General features: G+C 47.2%; 1 protein-coding gene across 2 annotated transcripts in view; it reads right to left on the bottom strand.

Moving 5' to 3' along the window:
* Positions 1 to 7,617: 7,617 nt before the first annotated feature.
* DPYSL2 (dihydropyrimidinase like 2) overlaps positions 7,618 to 19,425 on the bottom strand; it is a 145,766-nt gene continuing 133,958 nt past the window's right edge. For both annotated transcript variants that reach the window (XM_010378134.2, XM_010378135.2), the window contains exons 11-14: positions 17,939 to 18,109; positions 13,306 to 13,485; positions 12,346 to 12,511; positions 7,618 to 10,158 (exon numbers count right to left, since the gene is read on the bottom strand). In XM_010378134.2, coding sequence (XP_010376436.1) covers positions 10,067 to 10,158; positions 12,346 to 12,511; positions 13,306 to 13,485; positions 17,939 to 18,109 — 609 coding nt within the window. In that variant the 3' untranslated portion in view covers positions 7,618 to 10,066. The remainder of the gene's footprint in view (positions 10,159 to 12,345; positions 12,512 to 13,305; positions 13,486 to 17,938; positions 18,110 to 19,425) is intronic.

Below are 19,425 nucleotides of genomic sequence, written 5' to 3'. Positions count from 1 at the left end.
AAATATTGAGTTTACTAGAGAGGAAAGGGTTGGCAAAGAACGCTGACGTATCATCAGAGAGACGGGAAGAAAAAATAAAATAAAAAAGAAGCAAGAAGTCAACTGTATCAAGTGCCCTAAAAGGCCAGGTAAGATAAAGATGGAAGGCCGGGCGCGGCGGCTCAAGCCTGTAATCCCAGCACTTTGGGAGGCCAAGACGGGCGGATCACGAGGTCAGGAGATCAACACTATCCTGGCTAACACGGTGAAACCCTGTCTCTACTAAAAAATACAAAAAAACTAGCCGGGCGAGGTGGCGGGCGCCTGTAGTCCCAGCTACTCGGGAGGCTGAGGCAGGAGAATGGCGTAAACCCTGGAGGTGGACCTTGCGGTGAGCTGAGATCCGGCCACTGCACTCCAGCCTGGGCGACAGAGCGAGACTCCGTCTCAAAAAAAAAGATAAAGATGGAAAACGTTCTTTGGATTTAGTAACAGGAAGGTCGTTTTGTGGTTATTCAGGATTTGAATAGCTTAAGTGGTAAACGGAAGGTGGAAAAATGGACCCAGTAAATGTAAACACCTCATCCATGAAAACTAGCTCTGAAGAGGAGATTAAAAAAATAAATAAAATTAAAAAATTAAAAAATAAAACACCAGTATCAGGAGAGAGCTTTTTGTAAAAAAAAAAAAAAGATTAAAAAAAAAAAAAAGATTTTCAAAGATGCTTACATGTTGATAAAATTAGCCAGGAGCCAGTAGAGACAGGTGTTGAATGGACTGAAGATAAAGATAAGAAGTTTCTCTGAGAAGGTGGGAGCAGCTGGCACAGGTAGAGGCTCTGACTTGGATAACAGGTGGAATTGGAGAGGACAGGTTTGGTGGGGGTCGCTGCAGATAGTTCTATCCCTGATCGATGGGTATGGAAGACATTTCTACTTGGTGGTTTACATCTGCCTCATAAAGTGGGAGGCGAGGACATCTCCCAAGGGAGACATGAGGAAAAGAGGGACAGAGATTCAAAATATAGAGAGTAGAACCGCACCTATGAAGAAAACACACTAGGATTCCTGGGACGTGTTCAGGGCACAGTGTTAAGTTGAAGTCAGTGACCATGATTTTGTCGTGAGAACAACCTGCCAAGTTCTGCCATTTTCTCAGGCAGAACTCTGTGGTTCACGCCCAAGCTAGAGTGGAGAACAGTTGGGTTCATCTATGACTGTGGTTTGACAAAGAGACAATGGAAAGACAAAGGGCCAAGGGATTGGGCTCTTGGTAAGAGAGTGAATGAAATGATATCCCATGGAATCCAAGGAGGGCAGAAAGAGAAGACAGGAGGAAGCTGGTGAGCAGGGGGAACACGGAGGGGATAATGAGAAGAGGTCCTATGGCTGCCAAAGCACAGTTATAGTGGAAGTGCTTGAACAAACAAACCCAGGACTGGTGGGTTGACAGAGAGTGAGGTGCCTGCATGCGTGATTTCAGCAAATCGAACATCTCGGGGGAAAAAACAGCCCAGGGAGTGGACAGCTGAGACATCGTAGAGAATGCATCACAACAAAAGGCTGGGCGCAGTGGCTTATGCCTGTAATCCCAGCACTTGGGGAGGCCGAGGTGGGTGGATTCCCTAAAGTCAGGAGTTCAGGACCAGCCTGGTCAGCATGGTGAAACCCCATTTCTACTAAAAACTACAAAAATTAGCCAGGCGTGGTGGCAGGCACCTGTAATCCCAGCTCCCTGTACTCCCTGTAAACTCACCTGTAATTACTGCATCTGCAATCCCTGTAAACTTGAGAGGCTAAGACAGGAGAATTGCTTGAACCAGGGAGGCGGAGGTTGCAGTGAGCCAAGATCGCACCATTGCACTCTAATCTGGGCGACAAGAGCAAAACTCCATCTCAAAAAATAAATAAATAAATAATGCATCACAACATTGAAAGGCTACTGGCTGGGTGATCCACCTTTTAATAAGTATTAATAACTTCTATTGATGATGAGAGGCAGGGTGGAAAGGAAACCTATGCCATGGTTTGATACCAAAGTCTTCCATGAATGAGAAGCAGCTCCCTCGACGTCAGTAGATAACAGCTGGGTGCAGAGTGTGAGAGTGGTATAACCAGACGGCAGAGGATAAAGGAAGGATGGAGGCTTGAGCAACACTTCATTCTCCCCTGCCCTGAAGAGTGTGAACAGTGAGATACAGAGAAATCTCCACGGTGAGGACTAAGGACAAAATTATGTCTTAGAAAAGAAGATCAGGGCATTTTTAAGGCAAAGAAGTGGGAGAGAATAGTCGGTGAAGATGGGAGTTTATGGAATAATATGAATGCATTTATTGATCATAAAACACACATAGAGAGTTTGAGAGTGGGAGGTTTTGTCGAGGGGAAAGAGCACAGAGAAGGACAGATGCCCAGAGGGACAATATGTAGGTGACAACTGAGAAGACAAGGTGCAATCACTGGGTTTCCAGAGCCCCTTTGCACAGTGGCAATGGGGCCTCACAGAATGTAGCCATGGCCAGGAGGGAGGCTAGGGCCTGGGGCTGGGTCATGAATTCCCATTCCTGATGGTCTGGCACAACAGGTCTAGCACCAGGGAGTAATCCAGCAAGAGTTGGAAGGTTCTTTGCTGTACGGGCTGTCCCTGTCCTTTGGAGTTAGTGCTTTGGATTAAGACAGAGCAGACAGGAGCTGCAACTTACTATGGCTGGGGGAGTTTTTCTACAGGTACAGTTGACACTGACCAGGTTGGTTCTGCCCTTGAGCAGTTAACCAATCACTGTGACAGCAGGTTTGGCAAAGGAGAAAAGATTTATTCACAAGGCAGCCTGGTCAGGAGGCGGGAGAATAGCTCTCAAATCCACTTCACCAAAATAAGGCTTAGGGATATGTGTGGGTGTGTGGGTTAGCGAAGTGTGCTGGTCTAAGGCACAGGCAGAGGTGACTGGTAGTGGGGGAGATGAAATAATTAGTGCTCTGCACAAGTGTCGTTGGGGTTCATGGCACTTCACTGAACGCATGTTCAGAAAATGGTGGCGTTAGCATATCTGAGGATAGAGTTTTTATCCTTCTGACATCAAAAAGCCACCTCTCGGGCACTTGCAGAGGCCCAGTTGAAGGGTCAGTAGGTGATTTCGGCTGGTTTGAACTGTACAGGAGCAGCCTCAGATTCCTGAAAAATAACTTCAGCGGCCGTTACCATGGTGACATATAAATGTTATCCTTAAGGAAGCCAGCAGGATTAAGTTCCAGCATTCTGCAGTGCAGCCTTCAGCTACCTGTGGAAAAAAGGAACAATATGCAAGTGACCGAATCAAGCAGGGCAGGCTGACTGCGGGGCACCTCATCAGATTCACCTCTTGGTTTCACAGTGGGAAGACGCGGGTTCGAGGAAACTGAGGGAACTCGCGAGAGAGTTGAAGCACCTGCCATGGGGTCCTGGTGGGGTGCAGAGGACAGGCTAGTGGGAGGCTTAGGCCAGAAAACCGAGAGGACAAGGGACTGGCGGTGCAGGATGTCAAAAGTGGGCGCAGTGGGAGGGAGTGGGTGAGAAAAGTGGCCAGAGTTGGGGACTGGGCTGAGAGCCCTTCTCTCTGTCTCTAGGCAGTTGGGCCTGGTCATGAATTCTCGTAGTTTCTCTTTGTTCTCCTGAGAGATGGGGTGTTGGATGGAACCAAAAGATGTTGCAGTCCTGGATTAACATGTGGTGCTTTCCTCACTGACTGCTGGAATCCATAATAAAAGGTGAGAGGCGAGGCCAGGGGCAGTGGCTCATGCCTGTAATCCCAGCACTTTAGGAGGCTGAGGCAGGTGGATCACCTGAGGTCAGGGGTTCAAAACCAGCCTGGCCAACATGGTGAAACCCTGTCTCTCCTTAAAAAAAAAAAAAAAAAATTAGGCATGTTGGCACACACCTGTAGTCCCAGCTACTTGGAAGGCTGAGGCAGAAGAATTGCTTGAACTCAGGAGGCGGAGGTTGCAGTGAGCTGAGATCGCGCCACTGCACTCCAGCCTGGGCGACAGAGACCCTGTTTCAAAACAAACAAAAAAGTAAGAGGTGTGTGTCTCCAGCAGAGGGAGCTCAGCCCTACGGAGAAGTTGAACCCAGTGGGCCACTTCCCTGGGGCCCCTGGGGAGAGGCTCAACGAGGACTTACAGGGACAGCTTTGGAGGGACAGGAAACATCCAGAGACATGCCAGCCAGTAATGGGAAACCTCAGTGTCAAGGCCACGGCACATCTGGGCTTCGAGGAGGAGGCATTGATCCTGAAGGAGCTGTGGGTAGTGAAACAGGGAGTTCCTCCCTCCCTGCCCACTTCTTCCTGAGGGATCCGCACTGGGTTTTCCAGGGTCCCTGGGGTCCCAAGAGTCACAGGATAAAGCTGCAAAAAGCTAGTACTGGGCAAGGTCATGGCTAGGGGAGACCTCGCCTTCATCCTCTGTGACCCCAACCCCGTTCCCGTTCACCTGCCAGGTTGGCTGCATGGTCCTGTGCGGTGCAGGGACATTTGTTAGGATGGGGACTGTGTGTGACCCCTGGCAGGGACAAGGTGTAGCTGCCAAAGCTAATCACATGAATAACCTCAATGTAATAAGTTGTTTGAATCGTAAAAGTTTATAAGCCCTTATGTTTGGTCTTTGTCAACCTCCCAGAGCTCCTCCCATGGGCCCCTCAGGTTCTATCCTGAGTGGAGGCCCCACGCCTCGTGGCCTCAACAAGACCCTCATTGCCAGACAACTGGCCTGTTGTCTTCTCGTCTGCCCCAGCCCTGTCCTGGTACCAAGGCTTAGTAAAATGATGACACAGTTATGCCTAGGTCCCTTTTTCCCTCCCCAAAGAATTTTCAGACATTATTTTATTTACTCTTTTGAGACTTATAAAAATTACATATCTACACATATATACATTTGTGTATAAACACACATTTGTAATTTTTTTGCCAAATCAACACAATTTTCTCAGATATTATTTATAAATTATAACTTGGCCGGGCGCGGTGGCTCACGCCTGTAATCCCAGCACTTTGGGAGGCCGAGGCGGGCGGAACAGGAGGTCAGGAGATAGAGATCATCCTGACCAACACGGTGAAATCTCGTCTCTACTAAAAATACAAAAATTAGCTGGGCATGGTGGTGCATGCCTCTATTCCCAGCTACTCGGGAGGCTGAGGCAGGAGAATTGCTTGAACCCGGGAGTCAGAGGTTGCAGTGAGCTGATCCCGCCACTGCACTCCAGCCTGGTGACAGAGCAAGACTCCATCTCAAGAAAAAACAACAACAAAAAACAAAAAATGTAAAGGACTCAGATTATTGCTTTCCTTTACCTGTCTCGTCCTCCTCTAGGCCATTTTTCTCCTGACTCCTCCTCTTCTGTATTTTGTAGGCTTTTTCATTTCTTCTTATCTAGAGCCTCACTATTTCCAAATTTGTGTTGGCTTCCTGAGGTCATTGTACTCTTTTCTGCAAAGGTCTCATTTGCCCACATTTTTCTCTGGTGGGCCTGCCTACCTGCTCAGTCCTATTCTTGAACACTCCCCATCCCCTTTGCCCACACCCTTCTAGACAGGAGTTTTCTAAGAGAGAGCAGAATAGTCATTAAAAACATGCGGGAGGCCAAGGCAGGAGGATAGCTTGAGAACAGGAGTTCAAGACCAGCCTGGGTAACACAGTGAGACCTCAGCTCTACAAAAAAAAAAAAAACAATTGACAGGCGTGGTGGTGGACGCACCTATAGTCCTAGCTATTCCGGAAGCTAAGAGGCTGAAGCAGGAGGCTCTCTTGAGCCCAGGAGTTCCAGGCTGGTCTACCTATAGAAGCCCTCTCTCTGGGCCCCCCTCCAGCAGGCCTTTCACCAGAGAGCGAGGAGTTTCCAAGGGTCAATGAGATGTTCCCAACCAGAGCCCTTTCAGGCCAGCTTTGGTACTTAGGTCCCTGCTCAAAGGGACCTAAGACGGACTCTGTGCTGGCTCTATTCTTTGGAGGGAAGACCTCACAGCTGCTATGGTCACTTCACGGAGCAGCTGTTTGCTGGGCTTGGGCAGAACTTGGGCACGTGGGCTGCAGTGTCCGCAGGCCTGGGCATGAGGCCCGTCTTGGTGTGGGATAAAGCCAGTATGAGAATAGGAGGATGGGCTGTGGGCCTGGAGACTTCATGTTAACTCTTGTCCCAGGTCCCATCAATGTTAAAGGTGAGACTTTATGTCCCTTCTGTGTGGACAGACTCGATTTGACTGGTTCACAGTGCTCTGCCATCAGCATGAAGTGACAGTGACAGGCAGGTAAAACCCAGCCCCAGACGCCCAACACTGTGGTTCCCAGGGAGGACCCAGGATTTGCTATATTCCTTATGAAGGACTCGTTTATCTTCTTTACCTTCTGGTCACTGTAAGTGTGTAAGTGGCCATACTTCCCTCTTGTGTATGTGTTGCCAGGACACTCAGAGTTCCCTAACAAGTTCATAACCTCACGGCAGGTGTTGCACACTAACTCCACCAAGGCCTTATCTTATTTTTCTTGCTCTTATTTTCCCTTCACCCAAACACTTTTTATTGATAAACTGTGGCATTGTATATATATTTGTATAAGTCACCTCATATCCTGTTTGGACAGGGCTAGACAGAAAACAAAAATGGGCTGTTTGCAGTGGCTCACACCTATCATCCCAGCACCTTGGGAGGCCGAGGTGGGTGAACTGTTTGAGCCCAGGAGTTCAAAACCAGCCTGGGCAATATGGTGAAACCCTGTCTCTACAAAACAAACAAACAAAAAATTGCTGAGCATGGTGGTGTGAAACTTGTAGTCCCAGCTACTCAGGAGGCTGAGCTGGGAGGATCGCTTGAGCCCAAGTGGTCAAGGCTGCAGTGAGCCGAGATCGTGCCACTGCACTGAAGCCTGGGCAACAGAGTGGAATCCTGTCTCAAAAAAAAAAAAAAAAAAAAAAAAAAAAAATAGAGGGGAGGAGGAAGGGAAAAGAGGAGGAAGGGAAAAAAAGTTAATGACTTCATCAACCCTATGATGGGCCCGGGGGGCCCAAGGCACACACTCTTTCATTCACTGTTCTCAAAATCAATAATGTGAGTGCCAGTTATCAGGGTAACCATGGAAACCAAGCATCTGGCCTGCTGGGGTGGGCGGGGCTCCTGGCCAAAGTGCATTCTTGACACTTGCATGAAAGTGGAAGACCAAGCCTTTATAACCTGGTTTCCCACAAGCTTCCAGACTGAGGTGTGGGTAAGGGCCAACACACCTGCCTCTTATCTTTCACGCTGGAGGATTTTCCAGAGTAAACAAGCTGGAAGGAAGCAGAGAGCCCAGAGGGGTCACCCACGTGAAAGCATATGGTCCCACCCCATTCTCAGTTTCAAGCTTCGGTATGCAGCTTGATTCTGGAGGCCTCTCCAGGATGGAGTGTGTGAATTTCTGACACTTGGCTTGCCACACACCCGCAGGCTGCATCTTTGCTGAGAATTAGAATCCCGTGGCCTGGACATAGCAGCCTGTGACATGGAGTGAAAACTCTTGAATTGGTATATTCATGAAACTGAAGCCGAGGGCTCCGTGAATGCTTGTGGAGGGAAAGTCTGGTTGAAGGCCCAAGCCAAACAGCCGCCTCCCGAACATCTCAACACACACACACCCCTGAAACAACCACATTTTGCTTTATTAGGCGTTCCATGGTAATATAACACAGAGTTCTTAAGGAATAATAAACACGAGACTTGTTTTTTACCATAATTATTTTGCCATTAAGACAGTGGTTACAAAAAAAAAAGTACTCTTCTGGCTACACACTTTATCAGCTTTAGAACTGAAAGTTCCTCCACTCATGGGTCACAATCACAATTTCAAGGATTAAAAACCATCTATTCTTAAATCCTACACTGTTTTAGAGCATCAAGTCACTGCAGTTATTCAGTTCTGAGACACTGTCGATTTATTTTAGCATTTACATATGACATTCATTTAACAGACACACAAAGCAAGCCAACAGGTAAACATGCTTACACAGCCTGCAGAAATCTTCAGGTTTTAAATTGTTTTTTAAGAAAACAACCAAAACAACCAAAAATTACCATGACCTGGTACAGGAAAAACAGGAAGACTCAAGTGAATACTAGAGCTGCAAGTGTTTCTTAGAATTGAAACAAAAATTGTTTTTTTCCAACTTGTTCAAATTTCCTCTAAGTGCAGGTGAGAAAAAAAAAGCAAATATATTAAGTCAACCAATTATTTTTTTAAAAGTGCAATTTACCTTTAAAATAACAAATAAACAACAACAACAAAAAAACCCAAAACCCCAACCAGAACCCCAAAGGCAAAATGTGTAGAGAGACAAGGGTGGTGATGGAATGAACTACTTTGTGATGTTTTTACGCTTTACAAAAAGCAGATTTGGTTTTTAGAAAAGCCTGCAAACACAACATTGCTTGAGAGAACCTGTAAACACGTTTGGAATACAATGCAACACAAGTCAGCAAGGACAGGGGTGGGTCCAAAGGAGCCAGCTAGGGGGAAAGGTGACAGAAAAGGAGAGGGAAGGATGGAGACGGACATCGCCTGTGGTCTCTAAGGGGGCCATGTGTTTAATTTATAAGGTTCCCCCCCCCCACTGCAGTTTTGATGTAACCTATTGTTCATAAAACACATTGCTCTTGCAAAGTAGAATGGACTTTAAGTTTCCCAAGGATTTTTTGAGTTTATAGGGCCTCTTTCTATGTAGTGTGTCTTCTGAAATAATTGGAGAAGAAAAAAATCTGGTTTTTCCCCAAAAGTGAAAAGCTTCCATGTGTTCTAGAATCTCAAAAAATACTTAACCAGGAAGCAGCAGGCCCTCGGGTCAGACTCCTATTAGCTTAGCACTTCCAAACTGGCGACTTTGGTTGGCTCACTTGGGTTATTGAGGCTCGGTGTTTAGGTTTGACCGTGACTTTAGCCAGATAGCACTGCACAGAGGAAAATCTCTCTGGTTCTGCAGCCTCAGACCTCTTCAGCTTCTGGGCCCTGTCTGCGGTTCCACGTGCGATACTATGGGTGAGACAGCATGGCCCATTCCTGCACTTGGCCAGGACCCCATACACTAGCACATGTCCTCATGATGGCGGGTGGGTAGCACCAGTCCCACATGGACTAGGATAACACAGCACTCTGCTTGCAATGGCAAACGCTCAAATCCTTTAGGCAGACCCCATGGCCACCATGAAATGGTAGACCTGGGAGGTGAAAAGATAACGGGGCAGGGGAGGAAAACACTGTCTCCGAGACGAGGGCTGAAGGAAACACAGAGAGAGACAGACACGAAAATATTCATGAATTAAAAAGCTAGAGAGAGAAAGAGAGCGCAAGAGCACGCAGAAAAATGGTAAAAGAGAAAAGAATCCTCAAAGGATTTAATCTGCAGCAAAATCTAGGCCAATAAAGCAAGCCTGCCCCTTTATCAATAGCTGACCCTGAAGACTACGGAATGGTGATGTCGGCATTTTGGAGCCTCTCAGGATGGACACGATGAGTTTGCCAACCACCCAGAATCAGCTGGGTGATGACGTAATTGCATCATTAGGATGTCCAGTTCAAACCCCTTGTATTAATATGGAGTTAAATGTTCCAATTTAGTATTAAAAAAAAAAAAAAAAGACTCTTTCCCACCCCGGCCCCTCCCCAGCCCCACAAAGAAAACTTCTTAAAAATTTTAAAAAGAAAAGAAAAACGCAGCTCTGGGCAATTCACTTTATCTTCCCTCCCCCCATGAAAAGGAAGATGCTAACGGACACTAGGAGATTGAAGGCGAAGAAGACCCTCGCTGGGGGCTGCTTGTTCGCATGTCTGAGTGTTGGGTGTGGTTCCGTGTATGAGCTTGGTGGGTAGGCTTGGGTGTGATACTCATAGATGTGTAAGGAAGTGGATGAGCAAAATCAGTAACTCCCGGTGAGAGATGGGGTGTGGGGCCCCAAGGGGGACCCCATGAACTGGCTGCTCCACAGTAACTATCACAGGCTCTTAAAAAAAAAAAAAAAGGGAAGGAAGAAAGAAGTCTCAGAATGTCCTCAGGTGTCCCATCCCCAGTCCCCAGTGGACGGCACAGCCCAGGAACTCTAGCCCAGGCTGGTGATGTTGGCACGGCCACCGGGGGGCGCCACGATACGCTGGGTGGTGCGGCGGGGAATGTTGTCATCAATTTGAGCTCCTGGAGGGAGAGAAGAGAGGAATGGGTTAGGGGCCAGGACAGTCACACAAGGTCCTGCTTGAAGGTGAAATCTCACAGCTCAGGAGGAAAAGTGCTAGTCGCATTCTTTTTTTGTTTGGAGACAGGGTCTGGCTCTGTTTTCTAGACCAGAGTGCAGTGGCACCATCATAGCTCACCACAGCCTCAACCTCCTGGGCTTAAGCCATCCTCCCACTCAGCCCCCTCAAGAAGCTGGGACCACAGCCACAGGCCCCCACACCTAGCTAATTTTTACATTTTTTGTAAAAAGAGGTCTTGCTATATTGCTGAAGCTGGTCTCAAACTCCTGGGCTCAGGCAATCCTCCTACCTCTGCTTCCCAACGTGCTGGGATAACAGGTGTGAGCCACACTGCCCGGCCTCACATTCTTTGTTCTTCTCTTAAAACCCCACTGAAGTTTAGACTACAGTAAGGAGGTGGAGGCTGGGCATGGTGGCTCATGCCTGGAATCCTACTGAAGTGAGAGGATTGCTTGAGTCCAGGAGTTTGAGAACAGTCTGGGCAACACAGTGAAAGCCTATCTCTACAAAAAAATTTAAAAATTAGCCAGGCGTGATGGCACAAGCCGGTAGTACCAACTACTGGGGAGGCTGAGCTGGGAGGATCACTTGAGCCCAGGAGGTCGAGGCTGCAGTGAGCTGTGATTGCACCACTGCACTCTAGCCTGGGTACTGGGTGATACAGTGAGATACTATTATATCTCTAAAAATAAAAACAAATAAACTTTTTAGAAAGGAGATGAGCCTAAGGTAGCCAAAGAATCAGACACTGTATAAAGGCTGTTGGATCTATTACTGGAGAAAGTAAAACTATATACAAAATATCACTACACCTTAGACTCTGTCCTGTCCCCTGTTCTGATTAGTCAAACTGGCTGTGGCTTTTCTGAGGACACAGCCTTCTTCTGGCATTCTAATCCCCTAACCCTACACATATAATCACAAATAGGAGGAACGATGGCACCTTATATTGGAATAGCCTGGAGAGATCAGATAACACAGACATGATTATACACGTTTTACTTACAACAAACTAAAGTTCGTTATTTTTAAATGTTTTGAAAATTTGTAATCCATATATGGTACATAGGTAACTTTTTAAAACCTGTACAACCAGCAAGAAAAAAAATTCTCTCTGGTTTAACAATTTCTTTAATACGCCATAGGAATCTGTAGCCCAGGGAGCAGGAAGAGTGGAATGTTCTAGTCATGGGCCAAATGAAAGATGGGAAGGAAGTTTCAAGTAAGGAAACGTAAAAATCTGAACCCTTTCCTCTCACCAAGGGGATATCACACATATTACCCAAGCAAATACAACTAACAGTTCTCAAATGGCCCTGTTCTAAGCATTGTACACATATATTAATCCATTTAAACCTCACAACAACCTCACGGGGGAGCAGCTATTTTTGCCATTCTACAGGTTAGGAGACTGAGGCACAGCCAGAGCTTAGCTATGAAGTTAGGCTGTTGAAACTCCAGACTCCACAAGCTAAACTACAATATACTGTAGGAGAGAAGTCCTGAAATACCACAATGTCCTTTCTTATAATGGATCTAACAAATTGAACAAATGTTTTCTTAATATATTAGGTAAAACACAGTATGGGCATTGTGTGACACAAACTGATCTCAAGATTCTGAAACCCAACCAGTCATTAACTACGAAAATACATCTCTAAGTCGGGCTGGGCTGGGCACGGTGGCTCATGCCTGTAATCCCAGCACTTTGGGAGGCCGAGGCAGGCAGATCACTTGAAGTCAGGAGTTCTACCAGCCTGGCCAACATGGTGATACCCCGTCTCTACTAAAAATACAAAAATTAGCCAGGCATGGTGGTGCATGCCTGTAATCCCAGCTACTTGGGAGGCTGAGTCAGGAGAATCACTTGAACCGGGAGGTGGAGGTTGCGGTGAGCCAAGATCGCGCCATTGCACTCCAGTCTGGGTGATAGGGCGAGACCCTGTCTCAAATAAAAGAAAAAGAAAATACATCTCCAGTGATCCGAGTCCACTGTATTTCTCACTTTGGGGAGAAAGGGAATATCATTCACTTCCATTTCTGTGTCCTTTCCAAATGCAATTGTAGCCTCGCCAGCACCAGTGAGCTGGCCCTGCAGAACTGTGCCCTCCCCAAGCCTCAGCCCTACCAGACAAACTGAATCCAGACTGGTGCAGGTTCCGGACAGGTGGGGCCTGCTGCTTGGCAGGAGACGTCTTGGCCGAGGAGGCTGGAGTGACTGTCTTGGGCGTCACAGACACCTCACACACGGGTCCGTCATACAGGCCACGAGGAACCCCTCTCAGCTCAGCCAGCTGCAAAACACAAGAGTCCCCCAAGCTTAGGCCACAGTCACAGAGGACACCTCTTTAGAAACCCTCCTGGAGGGAGGATGGGCCTGTGAGATCTAGGGATGGAGGGCTCTCCTTACAGACAGGTGGATAGGTGTTGTGTGGGGCCAGCTCCCACAATGCCAGGCCAAAACTCCCCACAAGGTCCAGTAACTGGTTAACTCTATAAAAACTAACACACTTTACCATTTTCCCCCCAAAGGCACTTCAAATTTAAGCCCTGTAAGAATCCCCTAAATATGCTGTGAGGGGGATCTGGTACCATGTTCAAGTTCTGGCCCCAAACTTTCTTTCCAATTGCATTCTCCCTTTAACTCCCTTATAGCTCCATCTCTTTCCTGCTTCACATGCCCTGAATACACTGTGCATTTTCTATACTCATGACTCTCTTATCAAATTCCCTCATCTCCCTTCTTTGACTTGACAAACTCCTACTTAACCTTCAAAGCCCAACTCAAAATGTCCTCCCCCCATGACATTCTCCCTGGCTACGGCAGTGGCTCCCTCCTCTGGGTCCTCACTCCACACTCCTCATCATAGCATATACCATGATCTCACTTTGCTAGGGCTGTCTGTGGACACGCCTGACTCCTTCTCCAGTATTTTAAATGCCAGGAATAAAAAATTCAGGCTCCCTCTTATCCCTGGAATCCACTATATTCATTTTAATATTCTGTCTCAAGGTGCTTAATAAATGTTTGTGGCCTTGAACTTAATTCATGGTTTAACAAAAAGTTCATCAGAACAAAACTACTCACCCTGCTTCTTGCCTTGATACGCTTGTAAACAAAATCAGGGAAGGGCTTCCGGGGAATGTAGCGTCCAGAGCCTTCGGTGACATGCAGGGTGCCGTCCTCCAGGACAATCTTCCCCTGGCTGATGACCACCAGCGGGGAACCGCGGCACTCCATGCCTTCAAAGATGTTGTACTCAAGAGACTGGGAAGAGAGCACAGTAAACTCTAGAACAGGCCACTCTGGCTGGACTCAATCCACCCAGCAGTGGGGCACCCACTGCCCCAACCCCACAAAGACAAAAGAGAGACTCAGAGACGGGGATTCTGTCCCAACTGGGCACCCCAGCAGGCACTTACTCGCTGCGTGTCCATTTCCCTGTCTAGAATATGAAAGAATTTTCCTACCTCTCCACATTAGAAAGAAAGATAATTAAACAGAATAATTGTGTGGAAAGTGTGCTTGTCTGTAAATGCTACACACATATAAAGAAAATGATTCCTCCTATTAACAGGGACTGTGTTCCCACCATCTCCAGCTCCATTCTGATTGAATTCCAAAGGCCTTCTCTGACCAAGTTCTAAATTTAATCTTGAAATGAGCCATCCACAAGTAGGTTTTCCCACTGGCTAGCCTGGTTTTCCAGTCTGTTTGCGGTGTGGTTAAAATGAAGTCCCTAAATGAAAGGACTGTGGTCACTGAAGAGACATGCCTCCGATAAAATGATTGAGGGCTAGTTAATTTCCAGAACAATGTAGCTATGTAGCTATCCTTCTGGTTTCAAGTTTTTCAGGGTAAAAGAGAGACACATCTGTGTGCCCTCTTGGATAATAGGTGGGGTCTCCATATGCATGTGAATTTGTGGTTGGTAATGAAGCAACAGAAAACAGGAGTCATTGCACCCTGATATCGAAAACTCCATCCTGCAGCTTCGGCTAACCCAGTGCTACTTCCCAGATCCCAGATGCCTCCTGCTTCTTCCTGCCTGTTTGGTTCACGGGGACCAATGACTGTGGCTGAGTCTGGACTGGAGGGTTAATAGGTGGCTCCAACCATAAAGAGCACCCTGGGCTTCTGGGAAAGTTCAGACCAGGTTTTCAGCACTCAGGGAGCTGGCCTCTGAACAGAGAGCTGTGCTAGCCCCCTGCAGTTCAAGATGACATTTCTGCTTAGTGCAGCGGCTGGTAACACGGATTCGGCCGGCTTAGCAGCTCACATCGAGCATGGAAATGCACAATGCCCTGCATACAATGTTGGGTGAAAACAACCACCAGGGCTGTTAGTACACTGCTCTGAGTCTCAAAGCAGTCATGCAGAAGCTACCAAAGTAACTGTAGCAGAGAGGCGCCAGCAGGGAGGGAAGAGGACTCTGCACTTGGATTCCCGAGACCCAAGACTTAAAAATGTCTTTCGTCAATTCTAAGACACTCATCCCTGAAGTCAGAATGTGTCTTACAGCAGCCAGAGCCACGCAGGCACTACCGGCCTAGACTAAAGCCAAGTTCCTCTAGGGGAATATGGGTTTGCTTGTGCCACTGTGTTGGAGGACAACCCCACTGAGGGCATTTTACAGTAAATTCTCAGCTTGACGTTGTTCTAGACCACACAGGCAGCACACATTCAGACCACAAGGCTGGACAAGCACCCACTTTCAGTTCCAATTCTTGGGGGAGACATTTTTCCCTCTTGGCAACCAATGCCAGGGTCGAGTCCTGCGAGATTTCCTGCCACCCTGTTTGCACAGCAGATGCACTCCCCAGAGATGCCGTAATAAGCACATGCTGGCCCTTGGTGGCCCAGTCTCCCATGAGACTCCTTGTCTTGAGTATGTTTTCTTTCATCATGGTACATAACCTAACGGAATATCTTAAAATCGATGGCATCTCAGACACAGTAAAATCCAGAAGTTGTGTGACTCTGGGGAGATCGCTTTAATCCTGCCTCAGCTTCAGTTTCTTCATCTGCCACCCTCCCAAGGCGTATGTGAAGATGACAATACAAAAAGCCTCATCCCTGGTCGTCTCAGAAACAACCTTTGAAAGGGTGTGAGTCATCCTTTAAGGCCTGGATCAAGAGCCATCTCTTCCACATCACTCCACAGCTAACAGTTTATGCCCTGACAACCTCCTCTTGTGCCCTACTGGGTAGAGTATGGGCACAGCCTCAGCCATGGAGACATCTGCCCTGGGTTCACACCCTGGGAATGCCATTCACCAGCTATATGACTTTGAACGCATCCCTCACACCCCTAAGCCTCCACCTCCTCATCTGTGAGGGGTAAGTAGGGCCCCCTTTGCAGTACTGATGTGACAATCAGATGAAATAAAATGAACAAAAGCACCTAGCTCACCACTTGGCTCACAGCAGGTATTCAGAAAATCTTCACTCATTCACTGTCTGGCTTTTTACTGCACTTTGCTAACACTTGCCAGCCCTGCAGCATCCAAGATCTTATACAATGCATGTGTTGAGTCTTGTTGCTTATAAATGAGCACCTAGAAGACCTCTGGAGCCATCTTTCATCTTTAAAAGATAGAGGAACCAGCCCCATGACTCTCAGTGACTTAACACTGACAAGTCCAAGGGTCAGATCACAATTCCCAGATACTCAGAGCCTACTCTCCAACAAACCATGATGCAGGGAGGCTTCCTCACTCACCATGCATAGACATTTTTAACCTACATCCACACAGGCTCCCTAAAATTACTCATTGGGCCAGATGCTTGGAAAATCCAAGCAAAGGCTTAGCAACAGAGCTGTCGATGATAGTTAGCTAGATGCTCCGAATTAAAGCTAATTAGCCGCATGGTAGGAAACACTGTACTATGCAGGGAAAGTCTCCTAGTTGCATTTCCCCAGAAGATCAATGAACAGACATGTTTAGCACTGGCTCTTTAAAACAGGTGAGGCTGGAAAAGCACCACTTTGAAAGTCTACATTTCTTCCATTGGTCACCTGGAGGTAAAAGCAGGGTAGGTTGGGGTGAAAATGTCTGGAAGGCAGAATCTTCCCAAATCTTCACTCCTTCCCACTGTCTCTTCTTCTAGGTTAAGAACTCCAAATGCAAGCTCCCCAGCTAGGTCATCTGTGTCTTCACGAGCCCAGTCAGTCGTTTATAGCACTTCTGGGGGAAGCAACCTTCCAAGAGAGGGGAAGCATTTTCCCCATCTAAGTCTGACCGAGAGGCTGCATATGCAGTCTGGCAGGGAAGAGTCCTGAACAATTTTGGGTTCTAATTCTGGCTCAACCGCAAAATCGCTATGTAACATTAGACTGGTCACTTAAGCTCTCTAAGCCTCCGTTTATTTATTTTCCCAAATTGGGATAATAATACCAGTCCCTTTATTGAGGTCAAATGAAAGAGTCAGTGAGAATGTGAAGTTACAGGCACACGAATAGGGAGGTTCATGGGGCAGGGCCCTAGGACCCCTGACCATAAAATAGCCAGTCAGGACACCCAAGAAATCATGATCTGAGCTTTAAGAGGGTGTGACCGTAAGGCTGAGCTGCCAGGCTGAGCCAGTGAGTGGTGTGGGAGGGAGAAAATCAGTTTTAAACACAGACTTGAACAGTCTTCTGAGAAGCACCCACCATCCTGGTCCTCACAGGTGGCGGCAGAAGCCAGAGCTGAGCCTGAGCTCATTGCAGCCCAAACACCTGTGTGTGTGCAAATGAGGGAGGACTGGGACAGGGCAAAGTCCCAGAGTTGTTCTGGAGAAATGCCAGAAACCTGCCCTGAGTTGTCATGGCATGTGGGGGAGGTGTCAGTGCTCGCTGGCCTGAGCTGTCTTCGAGATTCAAATGAGTTCCTGACATGAAACGCTTCTGCCCGAGGCCCATTTCTTTTCCAAAGCTCTCCCTCTGTGCATATTCCTTCAGTTTTTCTGCCTATACCATATTGCTTGTGAGGACTCCGCAGTGTCTAACACCTCTGCTTAATGTCTGCTAACCTCACAGAATCACAGGACACTTGGAGACCTCGTCTGAATCCCTCACTCTCAGCTGAGGAGCCTAAGACGTCAACATACTTGCCCTGGGTCCTGTTAACAAGAGAGGACATCTCTAAGCTCTGCAGCCCAGACCCAGAGGGTAGAGATACCCAAAGCTGCAGATCCTCAAACAACAATCAAATGGCTGGGGGGTACTTCTACTAGGAAGAAGTCAGTCAATCAATTCCTTTAAGATAATAAGAATGGCTGTCATCCAGTTTTCTGCAGGGACACTGGCCTGAGAAAACGATGGCTTAAGAGGATCAAAGTCCCCAGGGAGCATCTCAGGAGAGGACATCTCACTGTTTCACTGAGGTCCCTTGCACCAAGTACTGCCATGAGAGGTGCTGCACCAAACTATGAAAATGGAGCGGTGTCTGACTTCCAGAAGCTTTGCACTTTGACATCACATTAGAGGCTCTAAAGGTCTATAGATAGAGAGGCTGTGGTATTCCAAAATGATTATGAGAGTAATGGTCTTATTGACCTCACTAAAGAAAATGAAATAACTATTCCTTTCCCAGCAAATTGCAAATCGTAACATCCTCAGGAAAAGCACATTCCCATCACAGCAAGTTCTTTTTAGAAACCCTGGGGCTCTCCCTCCGTCCGTGTCTCTGTGACTGTAATTCGTTTGGATGGGGCCTGCACAGTTAACAGGTCTTACGCTGTTGTGCGTCTTGGCAGAGATGGTTTTAACACTGTCGGGGTCCCAGATGACCAGGTCAGCATCGGATCCCACAGCAATGCGGCCTTTCCGGGGGTAAAGGTTGAAGACTTTGGCTGCATTGGTGCTGGTCACAGCCACAAACTGGTTCTCATCCATCTTCCCAGTGACCTGAGGGAGACAGCACAGGTGTGCACAGGAGGCACACAGCAGAAACGAGTTAAAAAGTTACTTTTCAATGACAAACTATTGATACACACAACAGCTTAGATGGATGTCAAGAGCATTGTGCCAAGTGAAACACAAACCATCTCAAAGGTCACACACTGTATGACTCCATTTCCATAATGTTCTCCAAATAACAAAATGGTAGAGACGGAGAACAGATGAGGGACTAGATGAGTTCTTCCAGGGTTAGGGAGGGTGGAGGGGAGGAGCAGCAAGAGGTTGGTCTCTGAAATGCTGGACTGCATCTTGAGTGTGGTGGTGGTCACATGACTCCACAGGTGGCCACATAGCCTAGAGCTATACCCACACATTGTGACACTGTCAGTGTCTTGGTTTTGATATTGTACTACATTCACGTAAGATGTAACCATGAGGGAAACTGAGTGAAGGGTACCCAGGACCTCTCTGTACTATCTTTGCAACTTCTTAATCTATAATTATTTCAAAACAAAAAAAATTTTGTTTAATTTGCAGGGGTGGCAATGCCTCTCTAGGAAATATCATTTGGCCCAATTGGCTGTCCTTTTCAACAAAATACAGCCACAGATCTAGGCTTCCTTTTTTTCTCTCTGTTTTTTTGAGACAGGACCTTGCTGTCATTGAGGTTAGAATGCAGTAGAGTGATCCCAGCTCACTGCAGTCTCAGGCTCTCAGGCTCAAGCAATCCTCCTGTTTCAGCCTCTCAAGTAGCTGGGAAGACAGGCATGCACTACCGTACCAGGCTAATTTTTGTTTTTTTTAAGAGACAGGATCTCACTATGGTGCCCAGCTGGGCTCGAAGTCCTGGCCTCAAGCAATCCTCCCACCTCGCTCTCCCAAAGTGCTGGGATTTCAGGCGTGGGGCACCACGCCTGGCCAGATGTCATCTTCTAGTCTAGCCAACCTAGAAGTCTCAGCCCTGTGTCTGGTTTTAGGTGCCAATCACATTTCCTCAAGTGCTTCCCCTCCCAGACCCACTCTAAATCCAGTAAAAAACAGGGCAAAGGAAATGAACCGGCATTAAGAGGGAGAAAAAAGTACAAATGGCCAATAAGCATAGGAAAAAATTTTCACTCTAACCAGTAACTGAATACATTAAATGTAAAACAATGAGACACAAAGTTCACCTATCAAATCAGCAAACAATGGATTTTTGCTGACAACACCCAGGTGGTAGACACTGGGGAGTGACAGATATTGGTGGTGGCATATAAAGCAGTACAAACTTTCTGGAAGGAACTTTGACAATATGTATCAAAACCGTTAAAAATATATACATC

Source organism: Rhinopithecus roxellana, chromosome 9 (assembly GCF_007565055.1).
Source record: "Rhinopithecus roxellana isolate Shanxi Qingling chromosome 9, ASM756505v1, whole genome shotgun sequence".
NCBI lineage: Eukaryota > Metazoa > Chordata > Mammalia > Primates > Cercopithecidae > Rhinopithecus > Rhinopithecus roxellana.
This window is presented reverse-complemented; position numbering and strand designations above follow the sequence as displayed.